Source organism: Cyprinodon tularosa, unplaced genomic scaffold (assembly GCF_016077235.1).
Source record: "Cyprinodon tularosa strain WSP-4 unplaced genomic scaffold, ASM1607723v1 ctg3, whole genome shotgun sequence".
In the NCBI taxonomy this organism is placed as follows: Eukaryota; Metazoa; Chordata; class Actinopteri; order Cyprinodontiformes; family Cyprinodontidae; genus Cyprinodon; species Cyprinodon tularosa.
The window spans coordinates 3,318,970-3,338,406 of NW_024039007.1; the positions used below are offsets into that span (position 1 = coordinate 3,318,970).

The following is a 19,437-nucleotide window of genomic DNA, read 5'->3' on the forward strand; positions in this document are numbered from 1 at the left end:
TAACAGGCATTACGTTTAATGAACACCAGGGGGCGATAAGTACTGAACACCAGAAACCTTAATCTTTCTGGTCAAAATTATATTGTGTCATATAACCCCAACCATGTTAATAATCAGCATACAAATAATGATAAAGAAAACAAATATAAAGAAAACATATGACACATCAAGTAAATAAGAAATAAGCCTAGAAGTTAGAATGGTTTAGAAAAGCAAAGTGAAAACAATATGCTAGTTTTTGCCCCCATATGAGAGGAATTCCATTCAGAGCTCCAGATTAAGAAGATTATGGCTCCTATTCAAGTAAAAAAACCATGAAGTACGCCGCACACGCTCTCACAGGCACGCAGGGGCCCCAGACAGCCTTTCTTGCTTTGTTTACACAGTAGGAACTGTAGCATAAAGAACATGGGTGGCCCTCTGTGTCCTGGCTAAATAAAATCATATGGATGTAGTTGACAGATTGAGATTTAAGTCTGAATAGATGCACAAGTTGCACTATAAGTTACCTCCATGTCTAAGCAACAATTATGGTGCATAGAATACATTTTTTTTTTTTACAAGGATTTAACGTCAATGTCCTCCAGTTTCAAATGTCAGTCTGTTTAGTTTTATTTAATAACACTGGTCCATCTCAAAGACTTAGAATTGCACCAAAAAGGTAGTTTATTTTAGAAATTGGGCTCAAAAAGGGAAACTGGCTGCTGAAAATCTAAAGTTACATCTCTTGGAATCTTGCTTCAGAACAATAAATGGATATTTGTCACAAAAATGTCTTAAAAGTGTTACAATTTCTATCAGTCTAATTGAGATGTTTAAAAACCTGAGAAACTGACTATTGTTGGAATTAATTTAGCAATTTTCTCCTTTTGGTTAGATGAGAGCATTTTTATATTTGCAAATATGATTAAATGCAGTTACTGTGCAAATCAGTGATGCAAATTAAATTTGTTTAACTGGTCCTGGAGAAGTTTATTTAAAGGAGGTATTTTATTTTTCATACCAGTTTGAGCTTCTGTGGAGATTTAATTACTTTAACACCCAGCTACATAGTTAAAAAAATAGGTCTAGAAATTTACATGGTGCTTATCATCCCTTTTATTGTCACAGTTAAACTAATAGAATATGATTTTATATAAAATGTTCACAGTGCCCATCATTATCAAATGGAGCATTTTAAAGACAATGGTGTGCTGTGGGCTATACTTTATACAATCAGCAGGAAGACTCCTCCAAATCAGATGCAGACTGAAGCTGGAGTCCTTGTTTTAGGAGATAAACAATAACTGTCATATTTCTAGTGTTAAAGAGGGCTAAGTAGAAAAGAGCCTGGAATTTAGCTCAGTTGTCTAAAATCAGATTAAATTTTCCACAGTCTGATGATTTAGGGAGCAATCTGCTGTTATTTGTCAAATCAGAGTTCATTGCAGTCGTCTTATGGAAAATCTTTAGAGCACTTTGTTCCTTCTGCTGACAGGTCAGTTTTAATTCAGTTTGCTCACATCACACACTTTCACAAAGGTTGTCTCAAGGCCCTTTACAAATAAACAATTCTATTTTTTTTATAGTTCTTTTAATCCAAATACAAAATTTTAAGGTTCAGTTTAAAATGCTAGTTGATTGAGAAAAATAGAAAAAAGCTTTAAGCTTAATTTAATTTCTGTGAGGACTTGGTATGTGGCCACACTAAAATGACCAGTAGGCCTTCTGGCCTAGATAGCCTATCTATACTAGATCCTCCAACGTGCCATGCAGCACCTATGCAGAAAGATATGCAAAAGTACCCAAGAGCAGATACTGGTCACACTTTTCAGTGGCCTGGAATTTAACTGCATTGGCTCACTACAGGAGTTTTCCATTTTATGTTGGGTTAGTGAAGATAATATGATTTATTTGCATGCAGCTGAATATCAACCCAAAAGAAATTATATATATATATATATATATATATATATATATATATATATATATATATATATATATATATATATATATATATATATATATATATATATAACCAAAAGAAATTATATATATATATATATATATATATATATATATATGACAAATGGAGTGATTATTACACAAAACATCCAAACTAAAAATAAAAGATCTCCTTATAGTTAAAAGGTTGTTTGTGGTTCCATTAAAAAAAAGGTATCTGTAAGAAATGAGGCAGTATCTCTAAAGTCAGTCAGGCTTTCTAAGAGAGGAAACGTTTTACCTACTTAATAAATGGATTGAAATTAGTTTTGATATGAAATTTATTTATTTTATTATTGTTTTTTTCTATAACTAGAAATGCTGGTGCCTATCTGCAGCTGTCAATGGGTGAGAGGCATGGTACACCCTGGACAGGTCGCCAGTCCATCGCAGGGCAACACAGAGACACACACCATTCACGCACACACCTAAGGGGACTGTAGAGAAGCCAATTAACCTAACAGTCATGTTTTTGGACTGTGGGAGGAAGCCGGAGTACCCTGAGTGAACCCACACATGCTCAGGGAGAACATGCAAACTCCATGCAGAAAGACCCCGGGCCGGGAATCGAACCCAAAACCTTCTTCCTGCAAGGCAGCAGTGCTACCCACCGTGGCACTGATCAGACAGCCCCCTTTTTTTTTATTGTAGATAAAACTATAATATCTCATTCCAAACCTCCCCTGACCTTTAATTTTTCCCACTTGGATTGTAATCTAAATTATTTTTTTCTGAATTTTTTTTTTGCCTTACATCAGCTAATAAATTTGAATCAGAGCTGGCATTAAGTCCCCCAGTGTGGTCAAGGTCCCAAACAGACAACAGAGAGATACGAGTAAACACAAACTGCTTTTTTATCCATCTAAATGTTTCCAAAACAGGACAAATAACTTGGACCTTTAACCTTTTAAATAACTAAGAATAACTGAAACAGCAAAAATAGCATCTTGAAATGAGTTAATTAGGCTTGCACCAGGTGGGAACAGAGAAAACCGAACTATAAATGAGGATAATCCACGGAGAAGCACAGGTGCTTCTGTTATCATGCACACATAACAGTGGATCATAGCCAACATAACACTGTTGTTTTATAGGTCTTTCTTGCAAAGAGACATAATGGGGCCATTTCACATGAACATATGGAGCTGATAGGTTCTCTTTTTTAGAGTACCATTTTTTTTTTGTCTAAAACAATTGAAGCTGCTCTAAGTAAAATAAATGGCATTTTCCCATGATGAACCTGTGTATCCTAAATACTCAGAGCAAGCCTTATCACTCTGTATGGCGTGCTCCACTCTGCTGCATCACAGCCAAGCGACACAGTGGATCCTTTGTGTCACCATCATCATCATCATCACGCTGCCTGGAGCCAAGAGACACTGCTCCAGAAAAGGAAGACTCATTTTCTCGCAAACTTCTTAGGGAGTGGCTCAAGAATAGAAATCAAACTGGGCTGTTTAAAAATAGAAGGGCTGCATAAATGGTTGACTCTTCTGATCCTGCAGAGGTGCCCAAGCATTTCTCTCTGCACACACTGACAGATTCCATTTCTATCTCTTACATCGCTAAGTGAGTTCACTGAACTTGAGGCTGCACAAACAGACAACAGAGCTCACTTTTTAAAGCAGAGCATGTGATTCCTTTTGCTTTCAGCATGCTTTCAAACCCCCTTTTCAAGCATTTATCCTAAATTTCAGGCGGTTTACCAGCATGAAATGGGGATATTTTATTGTAAAGTAACTGGGTTTTTTTTTGTTAGAGGGAAATTTCTGCTTCCCTCCTCTCTTTTTCTCTCTGTTAGTGTTGTTGGGACAGCTGTGCTGCAGTTGGGAGGGGGGAAAAATCCTGCACTGTAAGGATATTGTTCAACCATTTCCAGACAATTAATACAACAGGATCATGTTTGGTTTCATCATATTTGTTTATGGTGTTTTAGGAATTTAAACCAGTGTAAATGCAAAACATTTAAATGAGTCATTTCTGATGTCTGATTGTTAAGCATAAGTGAGAAACAGGATTCAACTTGCCATAGATCAAGTAAAATTTGTAGCTTAACCCAGATGCATCGTCACAACACTGACTCTGCATGCAGGAGAACTGATCGAAGGAAGTGGTTGAGGTTGCATCACATGGATCATCAGTCAGTATGCGAGAGCTGCTGTGTGTAGCTGAGGCTTTGAATGACTTGTGCCTTTGCTGCTGAGTGTGATGATAACATCACCCTCCCTTGTTTCTTGAAAACATACTTCATGACAGAGGTCGGTAATCTGTGTGCTGTCTGAACAGGCACTGGCCAGTTTTATTTCCAGATTCTCGCAAAGAAGTCAAAACAGATTTTTTTTTTTTGTCTTCTGAAACAGATGCCGTTGTGAAGAGTCAGGGGAAACTGCAGGCTGCAGCGCTATTAATCATGCCTACTCATCCTCTGCTCAAAATAAAGCTTTGCTCTCACCTGAAAGTCAGCGACAGGCCCTTTGGAATTCCTGGTGTGATTGCAGGGACAAACTGGTTTAAACCTTTAAATCTGTGCTTAACATCAGAAAATCCTCAGATATTCTCACGAGGATATCTAAGAAATTTAATGGCACTTAAGCCAATGATTATAGCCAAGGTAAATATAATTTGTAGCGTGTAGAGTGCACTTTAAGCTTCTGTGAGCACTTTATATATCAGGTTACACACAGATCGAAAATGTCAGCCGGGCTTCCAATAGTTCATAATTTTACCACAGTAAGTAACCTTCAGCGGCAGATATGAATGGAATGTGTTTTTGGACAACTGCCCGGTGTACCTTGGACTTCACAGTCCTCACATTTTCAGCCTTATTAGGCATGCCTATGCTACAGCAAGGCTCATATTCTGTCAGTTTTGGAGAAAAACAAAAAATACTATTTTATGAAAAGCTCTTTTTTTGAATCTTAGACTACAATAACAATATAAAGTTAAAGCAGAGCATCAGCGGAGCTTTGCAAAAGTATTCACACCATTTTTACATATGCTTTGGTCAACTCAAAGTGGTGCAAAGGAAGCAAATATATAGTGCGTCTAGTTAAAGACAAAATAATGAATGCGTTTTAATTCTAATTAAATCTCTATTATTGGCATTTTTTTGGCAGCTTTGCAAATCTTAGGTTTTGGTCCACTTTTATATGCAAAGGTGTTCAATTCAACTGTGTTCCTCAAGACATCAAGCTGTAAACCTCCTCACTTGGAGGAGGTGATAGGCTGTGTATACAAAATGACATTTTGTTTTGTGCAGCTTTCAAGACATTTCCATTTCTTAAAGTGCAGCAGTGACCAAATGTAAACAGTTTGGGAGAAAAACAGTGAAAAACACATTTATATGCATGAAAAACTACTGTGTAATCTGTATAATTTTTAATTATTTTTTTGGTCAGTACATCTGTGCAGTAAGAGTGCAATAATCCAAGTCCACTACAGTGCAGATATTTTTATATCTAACATATTCCAGGACATTACAACTTTTCCTATGCTCTTACTATATACACTCTTTTTTATACTGTCTGTTGTATTTTTATCTCTAATGGCATCTTGCTTTAACTCTTCCCTTTGTACTCTATATAAACTACTGGAACCAGAATTTCCCTGAAGTAGTAATCCCAAGGGATACATAGAGTTGAACCCAAGTCGTGTTTGTTGGAAAGCATGCAGAAAGTCACAAGTCTTTTTTCGTCTCTAGGTTCCTTTCATTGTATTTAGCTCCATGCATCTTTCCCTGTCTGTAGAGAAGCATCGTCACAGCAGGATGCTGCCATCACATGATATTACAATAAGAACTGAGAAGTGAGGATGTGCTGCACCACACATAGCATTTCGGTGTAGAGCCAAAGGTTCACTTTGAGTCATCTCCAAACATTTGCTGTGTCTTTCAACAATGTCTTTCTTCCTACTGCATTAACATTGAGGTCAGATGTGAGGAAAAAAACTGCAGATGTCCTACCAGCAGATTTTCAAGTTGGAGGTCTAGATCTCTGATAGATTTGCAGTTATTAAAGTCTCTTTTATCAGATGCTGGATTAAACAGTCTATGAGATGATTTTATTCTGCACATCTTCTGAAATATATCCGACCCGCCTGCTGTGTTCCTCGGTTCTAATTGATCTTTTGTTTATTAATGTTCTCTAATAAACCTCTGAGAGCTTCAGGAACCAGCTGTATTTGCACAGAGATTAATTTATACCCAGTCAAGCTCTACTGACAAATGTATACTCATCCTGAATGTTAATCCTGTTGCATACCACAGATTTTTATTTGCAAAAGAAACCAAAAACCCTTTTACTTTACAATCACGCACTCTTCTTTGCCTACACTGGAAAAATCTAAATCTAGATAAGTCATTTTTTCTTACAATAATTGCATTTGTACTTGGATTGAAGAGGTAAAATAGACATTTTGCCAATGGGACAAGACAATTTACACTAAAAATGAGAGAAAAAAAACAATTGCATTGTCTAATCAGTGCATATTATCTTATTATATGAGTAAAAATACTCATTCCATTGGCAAACTATCTCATTTACCTACTCGGACTAAGGGTAAATACACTTAATTTAAGAAAATTTTACTTATTTCTAGATTGTTTTTTCAGTGTGTCACAGACAATCCAAATAAAATATAACACATGTGGCTTTAATGGCATAAAGTTAAAGCAGCTTTTGAGAGGCTGCCTGTGTAACGGCAACATTTATCAGGGGAAGTGTGCCCTCAGCAGGAAACCAAACAACTTTTAGCTACTTCCGCACCTGTTTTATTCTGAGCTCCTTGTGAGTTCATTATCACATTCAAAGAGCCTACAGATTATGCACAGGTATTCCAAATAAGCATGTGCTTCACAAAAACGGACAACCTCACTGCCGTTAAGGTTTAAAGGCAGTGAATCCAGCTGTTATAACAGAGTTTTTGGTGTCGGAGTTTCCTCCTTTCATTTAGTAAATAAACAAGCGGCTGTAATAATGGTGCTCGGCCTTTATGGGCACGGATCTCTGCGTGTAACTGCATCACAAATCCTGCAGCGATTACTCAAAAGGGTGTGTCCCCTAAATTGTAGGCTAACATTAAGCCAACAATGACTATGTTGGGAGTATTATAGTGAAACTACCTGCAGAAACACTGCTCTGCAGATTGAGTTCAGAGGAAATGAAGACAAGTGAGTTAGAGAAACCACGCCTGTAAAACCACAGACAGTTCAGGTTTAGCCTGTAATCGTGGGAGGAGTGCAGCTATTTAGCTACTCTGGAGCTGTTTTACTTTTTTTCCTGAGGTTGACTAATAACTTGGAAGCAGTCATTGTGAAACGGCGGAAAACATGTGCTCTTGGCTTAGCATTTAGAGGTCATTCTCTTTTAATTTTTGTGCAGAAGACGAGACCCGATTGGAGACTTGTAGCACCAAAATCCAATTCATTTTAGTTTCAAAAGATACTTTATAAACCCCAAAAAAGGAAATGAAATGGGAATCAGTTATGGTTAATACTAAAGACACCCAGGTGGAGCTGTAGAAATCCCACTGACCTATTGTCATAGGAACAACCCCAACAAACATGCAGATTTGCTGCAGGGACAAATTAGTCACAAATTCGCACACAAACAAGTTAAGTAAGAGTTTAAGCCCTCAGTTTGTGAATTATGAAATCACTAAATCATGTCCCTATTTCATTGCCAAGATGCTTACAGAAGTTTTTCTTTCTTGTTTTTGTTGCAGCAGCAAAAGTTTTCAGGATTGACCACCGCTATCAATAATAAGAAAAATAAAGGTCATTACAAGAAGCTCCTCATTACTGAGCTTCCAACTATGACCTAAAAGCCTCTCCTCACTTTTTCTCTCAGGAAATGTATGGAATTCCAGCTGAGCATAGAGGGAGCCGGCAGAAGGTCTTATCTTTACAGAGGGGAGGTCATTAAAACCTGCTCAGTGTTTTTTTTTTTGCTGAGGTTTTAAACACAGTTACCCAGTAGGATACGATGATCATATGGTTGTAATGAATTGGTGGAAACCCAGGTGGTTAATTTAAAAGATTTTTTTAATACAAGCTCAACTTGAACTCAATTATTTTCCTTTTTTTTTTTTTTTTTTTTTTTGCATTTTTCCAAAGGAAGTCTTAAATCTCTGCTTCTTTAGAAGTCACCTCTGTCACCTGACCTGCCTGACAGAAATCTCTGTGGTACTAAAGCAAACATCCTGAAGCCTTAACAGCGAATTGCCTAAGCAGCAGATTACACAGACAACAAATCCAATCACTCTGAAAACTCCTCTCTGAATAGGATGCATGAAATGAACGTTTATGTGCAAGTGCCTCCACGTTTTTGCATGCATTACATTTCTATTATTTTGCATGCAATCCAAAAAAGAAGTTAGAGCTTAACCAGTTCTGTCTGACTTTATTTAAAACAGTTATTCTGTCTGTAACAATCTTATTATTCCCTTGAATATTACAGAATTGTTGCCTTACAAGTTGATATGAACTCATTTACCCAGCTCTCTGCTCAGACAGAACAGAGGACAGTTGGCTGCTTTGCATTAGGCTACTCACTTTTAAAGCGAATGAAAAGTTACACCAATTTTACTCTGATTCACTGACTTGGGTTTTAATGACTAGAAATATTTCCTAAACACACTGATTTGTCATTATTGCAAGCAGGGAAGTACCAGCAACAGGAAGGGGAGGGGCAGTGCTGCATTATCTTATGTTTCATACAACTGGAGTAAACTCCAGCCGCCCGGTTTCTTACTCTGGTATCTCACTTACAGGAGTTTAAATCCTAGCAATGGTGTTAGAAAAACTGAAGTTGTTTTGATTCAGTTCAATTTACTTATATAGTGTCAATTCACAACACATCACATCTCAAGGCGCTTTACAGAGACAATTTAAGCACGTTATACAGTCAAACTGATTAAGTTTTCTATCTAAGGAAAAATGGCTGATTGCATCAGCTCATTGACTCAAAGACAATCCCTCATGCCAAGCACGCTTGTAGCGATGGTGGAGAGGAAAACTCTATTTGAACTGGAGGAAACCTGCAGCAGAACCAGAACCAACGATCTGCTGATGATGTAATCATCCTTTAAAAAACTGGCATGCTTTAAATCATAGCAACTCTTTCTAAGAGCAGGAAAATGAAAATATTAAAAACATATTGTATTTAGTCAAAGTTTATATTATTTTGTCATGCAAAATATTCAAATTCATTAAATAGAGCATATTTAAACAGAACAAATAACCTTTAGCCTAACTAAAATGACTCTTGACCACTTTTAGGCATGTCCTAGTTACCAAGATCAGTTTTAAAAGTATTCCCTTTTAATTTTATGTAGCTCCTAAGGTTCAGTCTCCTTACCAGAGTGACTCAGATTTCATTCCATCTATCGGAGAAATGCAGAGCTCTGAAAAACTGCTAGCTGTGCACTCCACAAATCTGGCTTCCGTGAGAGTAACCAGATCAAAGTAAAACAAACTGTTTGCACTGAAGCATAAGCCTAATCGTAATCACAGCAGCATCATGCTGTGGGGATGCTAAATAAGTACAGAGATTTTAGAAAAAGCAGTTTTTATTGTTTTAATAAAGCATAGGGTGACTGTGGCTCAGTTTTTAAAAAAGAAACATTGTGGGGTACAACTCGTATTTTTTGGTGCTCCTGAGCAAAACCCCAAGTTGCCCAACAATCTGCATATTTATAGCATAAAAGTAGACATTGCTTTCCTCAACTTCACTCCATTTATCATCTAGATCAATACAGTAAAGACCCTCCCCCACGTGTTGCTGTGCATTGTTTGCAAGCTGGTCCAAAGATGGTTGCTGCTATAGTTACAAGACAGATTTTACAATTAAAAAAGTAATATGAGACAGAGATCCACCCATCAGTCTATTTAGTTAACCGTCTTTGAAATGATTTACATGCAGACAGATCTATTAAATATCTAAAAGCTGTGTATCTACTTCTAAAGGATGCATAATTTAGTGTTCAGTTTTCATGTTAAGTCCATACAATATAAAGAAACTAAATTAAACTTATACATTAGCATTATCTATGACATTTTAGCAGCAGTAAAAAAAAAGTTGATTTTGTCTTTTATACTTTAAGACAGTGGTGCTGTGGTACGTTTACCAAAAATGCTCATATTGTGAAACCAGTTCACTCCAAAAATGAGGTTTGCATGACAAACTAAAGTGCTACAGATTTGCTTTGTTAAGTCACGTTTCAAGTAGAAGGAAACTCAGGAAGTCGCAGCTGACAGATTAGCACCAGCATAAAACATTCGAGAAGAATTCAACCTTCAGCACAGCTTGTCCAACTTTTCATGCAAACAAATACATGAGCTTCTCTGGTGTTCTGGAAAAACAACAAAAAACAGCAACTGGACTTCCTGTTTTTCACATTCTCACTGCTGAATGGGCTTACAGCTGAGCCCAGCGTTGTATCTCTGCATGGATGTTTATTCACAGACTTCATCAAACAGGACTCAAAAACTATTTCTCATTTTCTGTAAGATTACATGTAAATCCCACATATTTAGACATAACATGAGCTTAGAAAGGGCTGACCACAATTCACTCCTTTTCTAAGCTAGTTGATGACATTTTCTGGCATTTTCAGTTCAATAGCTATGACCAATAAACTGTTTTTTTTTTGCTTGTTTTTTTACGCAACATATAAAAGATAAAATGGACAAAGGTTTTAAGTTAAATCACAAAAATTATTGTGAAAGAAAATGAGACACGTGTAGAATTTTTTGAGGGCTAAAATTGAGATAAAAAAAACAAAAAAGCTATTTTTTCCTTTCTGTTTGGAGTTTTAAGACAATTTAATAAGATCGTGGTCAAAGTGCGACAGAGATTTCTCTGACTGAAGGCAGCATTTACTAACTGCTGCCCATACAACCATGTGTGGCTGAGCACTGCAGGTCAGCTGCCTGAAATTAAGCTGCTACGCTTTTCCCCTCAGCTACCAAGACTATCAAATCTGAATATTTGGAAATGTATATGCAGGTAAAAAACACAATCCAAATGCATCATCTTGAGAAGACATTCATAAACTTTGGAACACAGTAGGCTTAAGATGAATGACTCTAGGACAGTTTTCAGCTGACTATTAGAAGCCAATCGTGGTCAAACAGGAAGTCTTCAGAGAGCAGTGGATAGCGTACAAACTACGCTTCCAACCAGTTTACCTAAACATGCAGACAACCTTCACATGGAACTAATTTAAAAAGGAAAAGCTGCAGGCTCTATATGGTAATGAACCAAGCCTTGAAGGAACAAAACAGAGACATAAAAGATTTAAAATCACTTTTTTAATAAGACATTACAATGACATTGTTCTGTACATAGTTCCCCCAGTCGATAAGGAATAGGAGCTGCACCTCAGGCTGCCGTTCCAACACCTCACTCCTTAACAGCTCTCTGCCCTGACTGAACCAACAGATGGAGTCGGATGTAGGGTTAATGTACTTATGTAGTCATGCTACAGATAAAAGCTATCATATAATGTCCCAATACTGAGACTAATCAGCTGTGGTGTCAGATTTGAGAGGTCAGAGCTGATGTTACTGATGGCCTGCTTGTTTAATACTCTGCACATTATAGTGAGACATGAAATGGGTCAATCAGTTCCCTAGAAAAGCCCATGTAAGAGTAAGAAAAATGTGTTGTTCTAACCTGACAGACCAGGTAAAACATGGGCTTTGTTTTGTTGTTTCTTGCATTTACCCCAGTTTTTTAATACCAGAGAAGGAAAACTATGAATCACAGTACTGTGTCCTTCAAGTAGGCTACATGACAAATAAAGAATCGAATGTCAAAGTTCAACCCAAAAGAGTCAAAAGGACTTTTAAACAGGTTAAGTCCAAGAATGTCCTTAGGAAAGATATAAAATAGAAAACAAAAGAACAGGCAAAGGTGGTGATCTCTGTGGCTTTGACCTTAGAAACCAGCTAACTCCACTTTTTTGTCTTCTGAAACAAGCCCAAGCAATAAAGAATGTGATATATGCCTCCTGAAGAACACAAGCAAACTTTAAGCCGGCAAACCCAGTTAAAGATAAATTAGTCAAAAGATAAACGTAATAAAAATAAATTGAGATAATCAACTTTTCTTAAGCATTCTCATTTTGAAGAATAATTTGTTACTTGCAACATTGCAGTTTTGACCTAAAACAGTCAGCAATCAATCATTAAGACTTGTAATTTGAAGTTAGCCACGTCAGACCCTCGTATAGTCCATCACCTGTGGTTGCGCAGGAGGGCTGAACATACCAATTCCTATCTCTGATCCGGGTCAATCCCAGCTTCTCTTGGATTTCGTGCGGCTTCATGGCATCCGGAAGGTCTTGCTTATTGGCGAATATCAAAATCATGGCATCTCTCATCTCTCGGTCATTGATGATGCGGTGAAGCTCCTGTCTCGCTTCGTCGATGCGATCCCTGTCCGCGCAATCCACCACAAAAATCAAGCCCTGGGTCCCCGTGTAGTAGTGCCGCCACAGGGGACGGATCTTATCCTGACCTCCTACGTCCCAGACGTTGAACTTGACGTTTTTGTAAGTGACCGTCTCCACGTTGAAGCCCACTGTTGGGATCGTTGTCACCGACTGTCCAAGTTTAAGTTTGTAAAGGATTGTTGTCTTTCCAGCAGCATCAAGTCCAAGCATTAATATTCTCATCTCCTTGTTGCCAAAGATTTTTGAGAGCATTTTCCCCATTTTGAACTCTTGAGCATAAATACTTCCTAAGGATAAAATATGATGTATGGATGGTTACTTTGAACGCAGCTTACAGTTTAGCACAGGTGGAACCATAAAGTGAAAGGAATTTTTTTTAAGCAGAAAAAGTCAAAAATAAAGACACATCCTTAAATCTTCACCTAAAAGTCTGTCTAGAAATGATTAACGGCATTTATGCTCAGATAATGATATCTTCTTGGCCTACACACAGCATGACACCATAGGACTAACAAGTTGGCAGCAGCTGTTGAGGGAGGTTCATTGTTCAGTATAAAAAAATGAACATAAACATATGGGCTGAATAAAGGCCGCGGTGACTGGGAACTGCATAGAAGATTCACTTTGTAGTTAAATGGGACCGCCGACAAAAGCCGCGATACTTGAAGAGAATTTCCTCCGGTGTTGGGATGTGGCGCTCCTCCTCACCGGCTGCGCCCTTGTTCTTTCCACCGCTGACAGCGGCTCTACGTCGGCTCACACCGGGGGAAACCTCACCACGATGCATACAATTAGCCCTGCTAGTCCATGGGCAGAAATATTCCGCTCACCAAACTCTGGTCACACTGAAAAGAGATTTAGGGGGAGGGTCAATATGTGGAAAAAAAATTAGCCAGCTACTGCTAGATTGGCTGTTAAGATAGCTAGTTAGCTCGCGTGCTAAACTGAGCTAAGTAGCTAATGTGGCTATCTGCAGTGGGCTAATGGAATTAGCTAACAAATGTATACTACGATGACTATATGGCAAGCCGCACGTTTTAGGAGAGAATGAGTATGGTTATATTTAATTTCCTTACCCCCAGAGTCGATATATTGTGTGAGGTGTTGTCTTCCTCCTTTAGCTGGAGCTACCCGCACTGCTGCTGCTGCTGCTACAACGGAAAGGTGTGGAACTGAATCAGGGGCCACTTCCTACTGTCTGCTCCATTCAGATGATACCCGCCGAGTCCGCCTCCGAGTCTGACGCTGACAGACTGCCCTATCACACTATAAATATATGTGGAGAAAATCATATTCTAGTAATAATATCATTTATATCATACAAGGAATATTTCTATTGGTTCACAACCAAAATTTACTATCTATCCAGTAATTACTTGGATTTAGTGTATTATTTTACTATTGCCTTCCATAGTTTATTATAATCAATGCAATATTTTTTATTTGTTTTATTTTAATTTGGCATGGACTGTCTAAGAAAACAAGAAAAGTGTAAAAAAAAATTTTGATTGTATAGTCGCCTCTTAAATACAGATATGTTTTGATTTCAAAATTGGAAAAAAATGCATAAATATTGTCAGCGCTAATTATATGAAGAGTAACGACTCCACCTAGTGGCCAATGTGTTTATTGTCCCTTGTCAAAAAGTGGGGCAATATACCCCTGAATGTTGATAAAGTTCCTTCCTTAATGTTTTTGTAACTTGGAAAAAAAAACAAAACATTAAGTTTTCCCCTTAATTGACCTAAAGGTTTACTAAAATGGCAAGAAAGCAATTGTGAATATTTCCAATATCAATTTCTTTCTTCATTCTCTGTCCTCTCCAGTATCACGATATTGCCTCTGCTATTTATGGATTTTAGCACAAACATTTATGTCAGCTTTTTTAATAAGGAATCCTCCAGTTGTCCAAATATATTATCAGCCTGCAGACCAGAACTGCATTTCTTACACATAGACACATGGGACCACATGACACATGTCAGGTGTAAATGCTGTGTGTTGTAATGTACACATTCTAAATGGGAATAACAAAAAAATAAATAAAGATCTTGAAAATGATAATGACTCAAGCTTTTACAGTATTTCTAAGTGAGATAATTTAATAGCTGTTTTCTAATTATCACGCAAGGATCAAGTTCAATTTAAGTTACCAGTTGCAGCATGTGAGTAAAATTACTGATAGCTGCTGTCTTCTACTTCAAGGTCACAGTAAATGTTTATACCTTCATCCTCAAATTTGTGAATGGTTTATAATAGCTGCTTATAATCAAAAACGAAAAAGAAAAAAAACTGTTTCTGTGTTTTTTATTGTTTTTATTTTATTCCAAAATTCTGGCAAATGATCTATTTAATTTTTTGCTTGCCTATATAAAATTGTATTAGCAAATAACAATTACAAATGCCAGCAAGAATAACTAAACTATTTTATCAACTCATCTGTAATTAAATCATCCATGTCTTTAAATTTGCACAGCTAATAAATTCGATCTACGACAGCAAACAAATGGCTCAGCACCTCTCTCAATGAAAATAGAACACAAAGTAAGTTGTAGAACTTGGAGAAACTTTTATTGGGTCCCACCTGGTATGAAAAAATAAAGAGCTTGGACAATAGTTTAGCGTATTAAGGCAGCAACAAAGACAAGGTTGCAGACTCCTCATCTAACAGAAGTAACAGTCATTAATCCTATCTTAACATGGCTGAATCTTTCATTTAAAGTACATTTTAAAGGCAAAATATTAAATTAGTCCAAGGGAAGTTTTGGTCTCTTCTGTCAGCGCATGTCATAAAAAAAAAAATATTTGGAATTACACTGTAAAAGCTGATATAAAAGAATTAAATATTTAAAAAATGTGTCTATTTAGCTATAATCTGAGCAGGTAAATATGAAGATCTGCCCATCAAATTCTTATTTTGGCTCTCGAAACGAAATAATTAGATTTCATACACATGAAATAATAAATTGGAGTTTTTTATTTTATTTTAAACATAAATCATCTTATTACTTCACATTTCTTACACTCATCTGATAAATGGCTTCCTTGCTTGTGCCCAAGAGAGAAAACTTCTTGCAGCCATCTTTTCTATTAACTCTAACGGTGTTTTTGTACAGAGTCTAAAAAGCTGTAAATTCTCTAAATTAATTATTTTCAGATGTCACAGTGCCTTGAAAAGCATTTGCCCTCTCACAGATTTCTTTTTTTCAAATGTTTTTCTCTGTTTACAGACATAAATGTTAAAGGTTATCAAACCAAGTTGTATATATATAAAGAAGGAACACAGCTCCTAGAGAGAGGACAGACTTTCCTCTCTTCTAAAGTTCCCTCCTAAGGGAGTATAGGAAGAGGACTGCCTGTTATCTTGGCCTATTGCTTCACAGCAGAGTGCGAAGTCGTGCGAATGAAGATCTAAGATCTCTTTTGTTACATTTATATCAAACCAAATGTGTTCTTTAATTGGACGGACTCTCTTACTCGTTGCATACCCTCCCCCCTCTCTTCTTTTGTTTAGCCATCCCCTGCATTGGACCATCAGTGTTGTCAATAATTAACACCTCCCTTAAACAAGGTCAATTCCTGTCATATTTTAAAATGTCAGAGGTCATTTCTCTACTAGAGAAACCTAATCTTCATCATGACTCAATTTACAACTTCCACCCTGTGCTCCTCAGCTGGCTTTTATTAGTAAATAAATATTGTTGAAATCCTGGTTCGTTAAGTTACAGCTTTCTGCTTTACTAATAAAATAAGGATCTGCAGAGGAATTGGAAATGTTCAGTGTTGGTCTTTCTAAATCTCTGTTTTTGACACTGTTGACCACTCAGTCCTGTTAAACAGGCTCTAAGCTCTGGCTGGCATCTCTGGACTCTCATTTGACTGACAGGACATGGTGCATCAGGACAAACAGGTTCTCTCAGGCTGCTTCTCTGACTTCTGGGGATCCAAAAAGGTCACTTCAACACTCTTTAACATTCTCCTTTTATATTATTTCATTAGCTTGCATTATTTAGCCTTCTTCCTGATAAGATTCCTAATAATATATACATCATTAATACCTCAACAGCTTATAGGGTGTCCATCCTGCTACAATGTCAATCTTGTGTCAGATACTTTCTCCCCAAAGAGTTCTAATTTTAATACAGACAAGTCTTTGATAACTGCTCCCAACCGTCTGCATGCAAAACTCCACCACATTTGCTTCTCTCTGCCTAGCAGCCAAATCCACATCACTTCATTAAGTTTTGACTTGCATATTTCCCCTATTTTCATTTCCTTTTGTTAAAGAAGCATCTCTAAAAATGTGCTATGGTCTTTAGTGCAGATCTAGAAAACATTAAACAAGTATTTGTTTCCTCCTGCAAAGATTGCCCTTCCTGTAGGTCTAGACAGATCTTCTCATCGATGCTCTGAGGTGTTACATTTCCTATACTGGTTGAATATGCATAAAATAATGTTAATGACATATTTGAATTTATTGCCTGTCCAAATACTCTTAACTTGCTGCCTCAAATAAAATCCACCTTATCAGCTTTTTTATGACAAGGCCAATAAATGGTAACTGATTGTGCACCATAAAACATTTAGGAATGCTATATGTAAACTGATGAAGGTCCAAATATATAAAAACATTTTTTTCCACATTTGCCTTTATACGATAAAGTCACAAAGTTTAAATTCTTTGGTCCATTGAAAAGAAACACAGAACAGGGTTTGGGTAATTCTAAAACAAAAAAGCATGGGGACTTTTAAGGATTATATATGATCATATTAAGAAATTAAACAGAATTCAATAGAATGTTAGAAAAATATGGATATTCTGTACAGTAATTAACCTTTTTTGATCACGGCTGCACTTTATGAAATGGAAATGTTCATTTCACTGCTAAGCTACTACTCATTCACTGTCTGAAAAGTGTGAAACAAAAAAGAAACATGAAAATTTTGTTTTGTATACACTCTGTGTAAGAAAAATTACAATAAAAATTGTCCAAGTCTTTTACTTGCAAGATGATTTGTATTGAAAAATCCTCATTTGAGTCAAAAACCTCTGCAGGCAAGACCTTTTTAGGTGCCAGTGGCCCCCAAGGGCAGTTTTGGAGACATTATACAAGCTTTTAATCCGTACCAGCTGGTTTCCTAGATTTATCTCTTATTTTATATTTTCATATAGTAATAAAAGTGTAAAAATAAACTTTTTTTCTACTACAATAATTTGGATGATAACAGCTCTGTAAGAGACGCGCCCAGAGGCGTAGCCAGAAAATTTTGGGTGGCCAAAATTGGATAGGTGCCAGAACTTCAGGGTCCATCTACCCTGTTCCAACAGGAACAACATCCATATTTTCAAAATAAAGACAAACTATACTTTCCTACAGCCTTTTGATTACAAATAGATGCATATATTTAAACATCCATGCTGTCTAAATAAAAGGTATAGTGGATAAAATGTCTGGGGAAAACATATTTTCCATGGTCATTACTTACCCATTGTTATCAAAAATTGTTCTGCATAACATTAATATGACATGTACTAATATCTACATTAGATAGATTTTTAAGTTATTATTAAAGTAGGTATTTATCTATGATTTCACTGAATTTTTTTCTTTACCCCATATAACACACAATTAGGGTCTTAAAAGAGCATGAATTCTGTATATATTAATGTATATATATAATGTTAGGATTTTGATGTGCATAATTAACCACAGCTTTTTAGTTGTCAAGTAACTATTAATATATGAAAAATTAAGACGTTTAATAAGTTTAAACATTCCTCTTGATCAAGGGTGTAACTCTGTGATGAAAGTTGGTGAGGACGCTCTAAGGGTGTTGGCTGATGCAGCTACAGCTACTCAACCCGAGCGCTTTCAATAGGCTTTATATTTTCCAAAAATTAGCTCAAACATATATTTATTGAAGGTTTTACTATTGTTGAGAACACAAGAGTACAATTCACTAATATTTATAGTTATACAAAGATGAAAAAATGACAAATAACAGCCGACACCGATGCCAACAGCAATATATCATGCATCCCTAGAATGGACACAACTTCAATTCCATCCATCCATCCATGCCTGGCTTCCCTTTAAGCTGCATCAGTGATTATCCTCCTTCACAAGCAGCAAAATCAAATTTAGAAATTTGTCCCATATGTCGTTGACAGCCAAAGTCTATGTATTGAATCTTATATTTAAAAAATCATTTATACACCGTGCTTTGTGCTTCAATTCTTGCAGGTTTCTTATATTTTAAATTTAAGTCTGTGTCCTGTGAGTCTGGCTCTCTCTGGGTTGGCAGGCACAGCTATTTCTGAGTCTTGCTGAACTACAAAAGACAAAAATATATGTTTTTAAATTTTATTAAAGCATTGCATATTTTTTCTTGTAAACATGGGGATATATATTTTATTGCATGTTGCATATCCCAGTAAATCTGTTTCACCTTTAAATCAGCAGCTGTCCCTAATTGTGTCTCTGCTCTGCTTAAAAACAGATTTATGAACCTGTCTACCAATACAATGATTCCAGAGAAAATAATTTTCAGGATTTAGGAGCTCAGCAGTCTGATTCTCTGTTTAATAAGAAAACAACAGATATGTGTTAATTTTAATCTGTAACTCTGAGTAATGGTCCTTTTGAGAAGCCCAGCTTTTTTAAACTTATATAAATGTACAATCTGTTGCCATTTTTAGCTGAAAAAGCTCCGTTTGTGTAATGGTGGCATAACCAACCTGTCTCCTAACTATTACTGAAACATATATAGAAGTAGCTGCCAGTTAAAATTCACTGAGTGCTTCTGTGTCTGTCCTCCTCCTTGTAGCGACTCTGTACGCAGTAAATGTCGACCCCAAATAATATTATGTCTGACGATATAACACCAAGAGGTGGGACTAAAGAGCAGCGGAAGAGCAAGGAAAAAACACGGATTGAAAATGCTCTGAACACAGACGGCTGCATCCAACCAGTTACTGTTGGCTGAAGGAAATCAGTG

The 19,437-nt window shown here is 36.7% G+C and overlaps 1 protein-coding gene across 1 annotated transcript in view; it reads right to left on the minus strand.

The window, feature by feature from the left end:
• Positions 1 to 11,274: 11,274 nt before the first annotated feature.
• Positions 11,275 to 19,437, minus strand: part of LOC119787497 (ADP-ribosylation factor 6-like) — a 30,824-nt gene continuing 22,661 nt past the window's right edge. The window contains exons 2-3 of the mRNA XM_038291392.1: positions 13,515 to 13,696; positions 11,275 to 13,283 (exon numbers count right to left, since the gene is read on the minus strand). Coding sequence (XP_038147320.1) covers positions 12,172 to 12,699 — 528 coding nt within the window. The 5' untranslated portion in view covers positions 12,700 to 13,283; positions 13,515 to 13,696 and the 3' untranslated portion in view covers positions 11,275 to 12,171. The remainder of the gene's footprint in view (positions 13,284 to 13,514; positions 13,697 to 19,437) is intronic.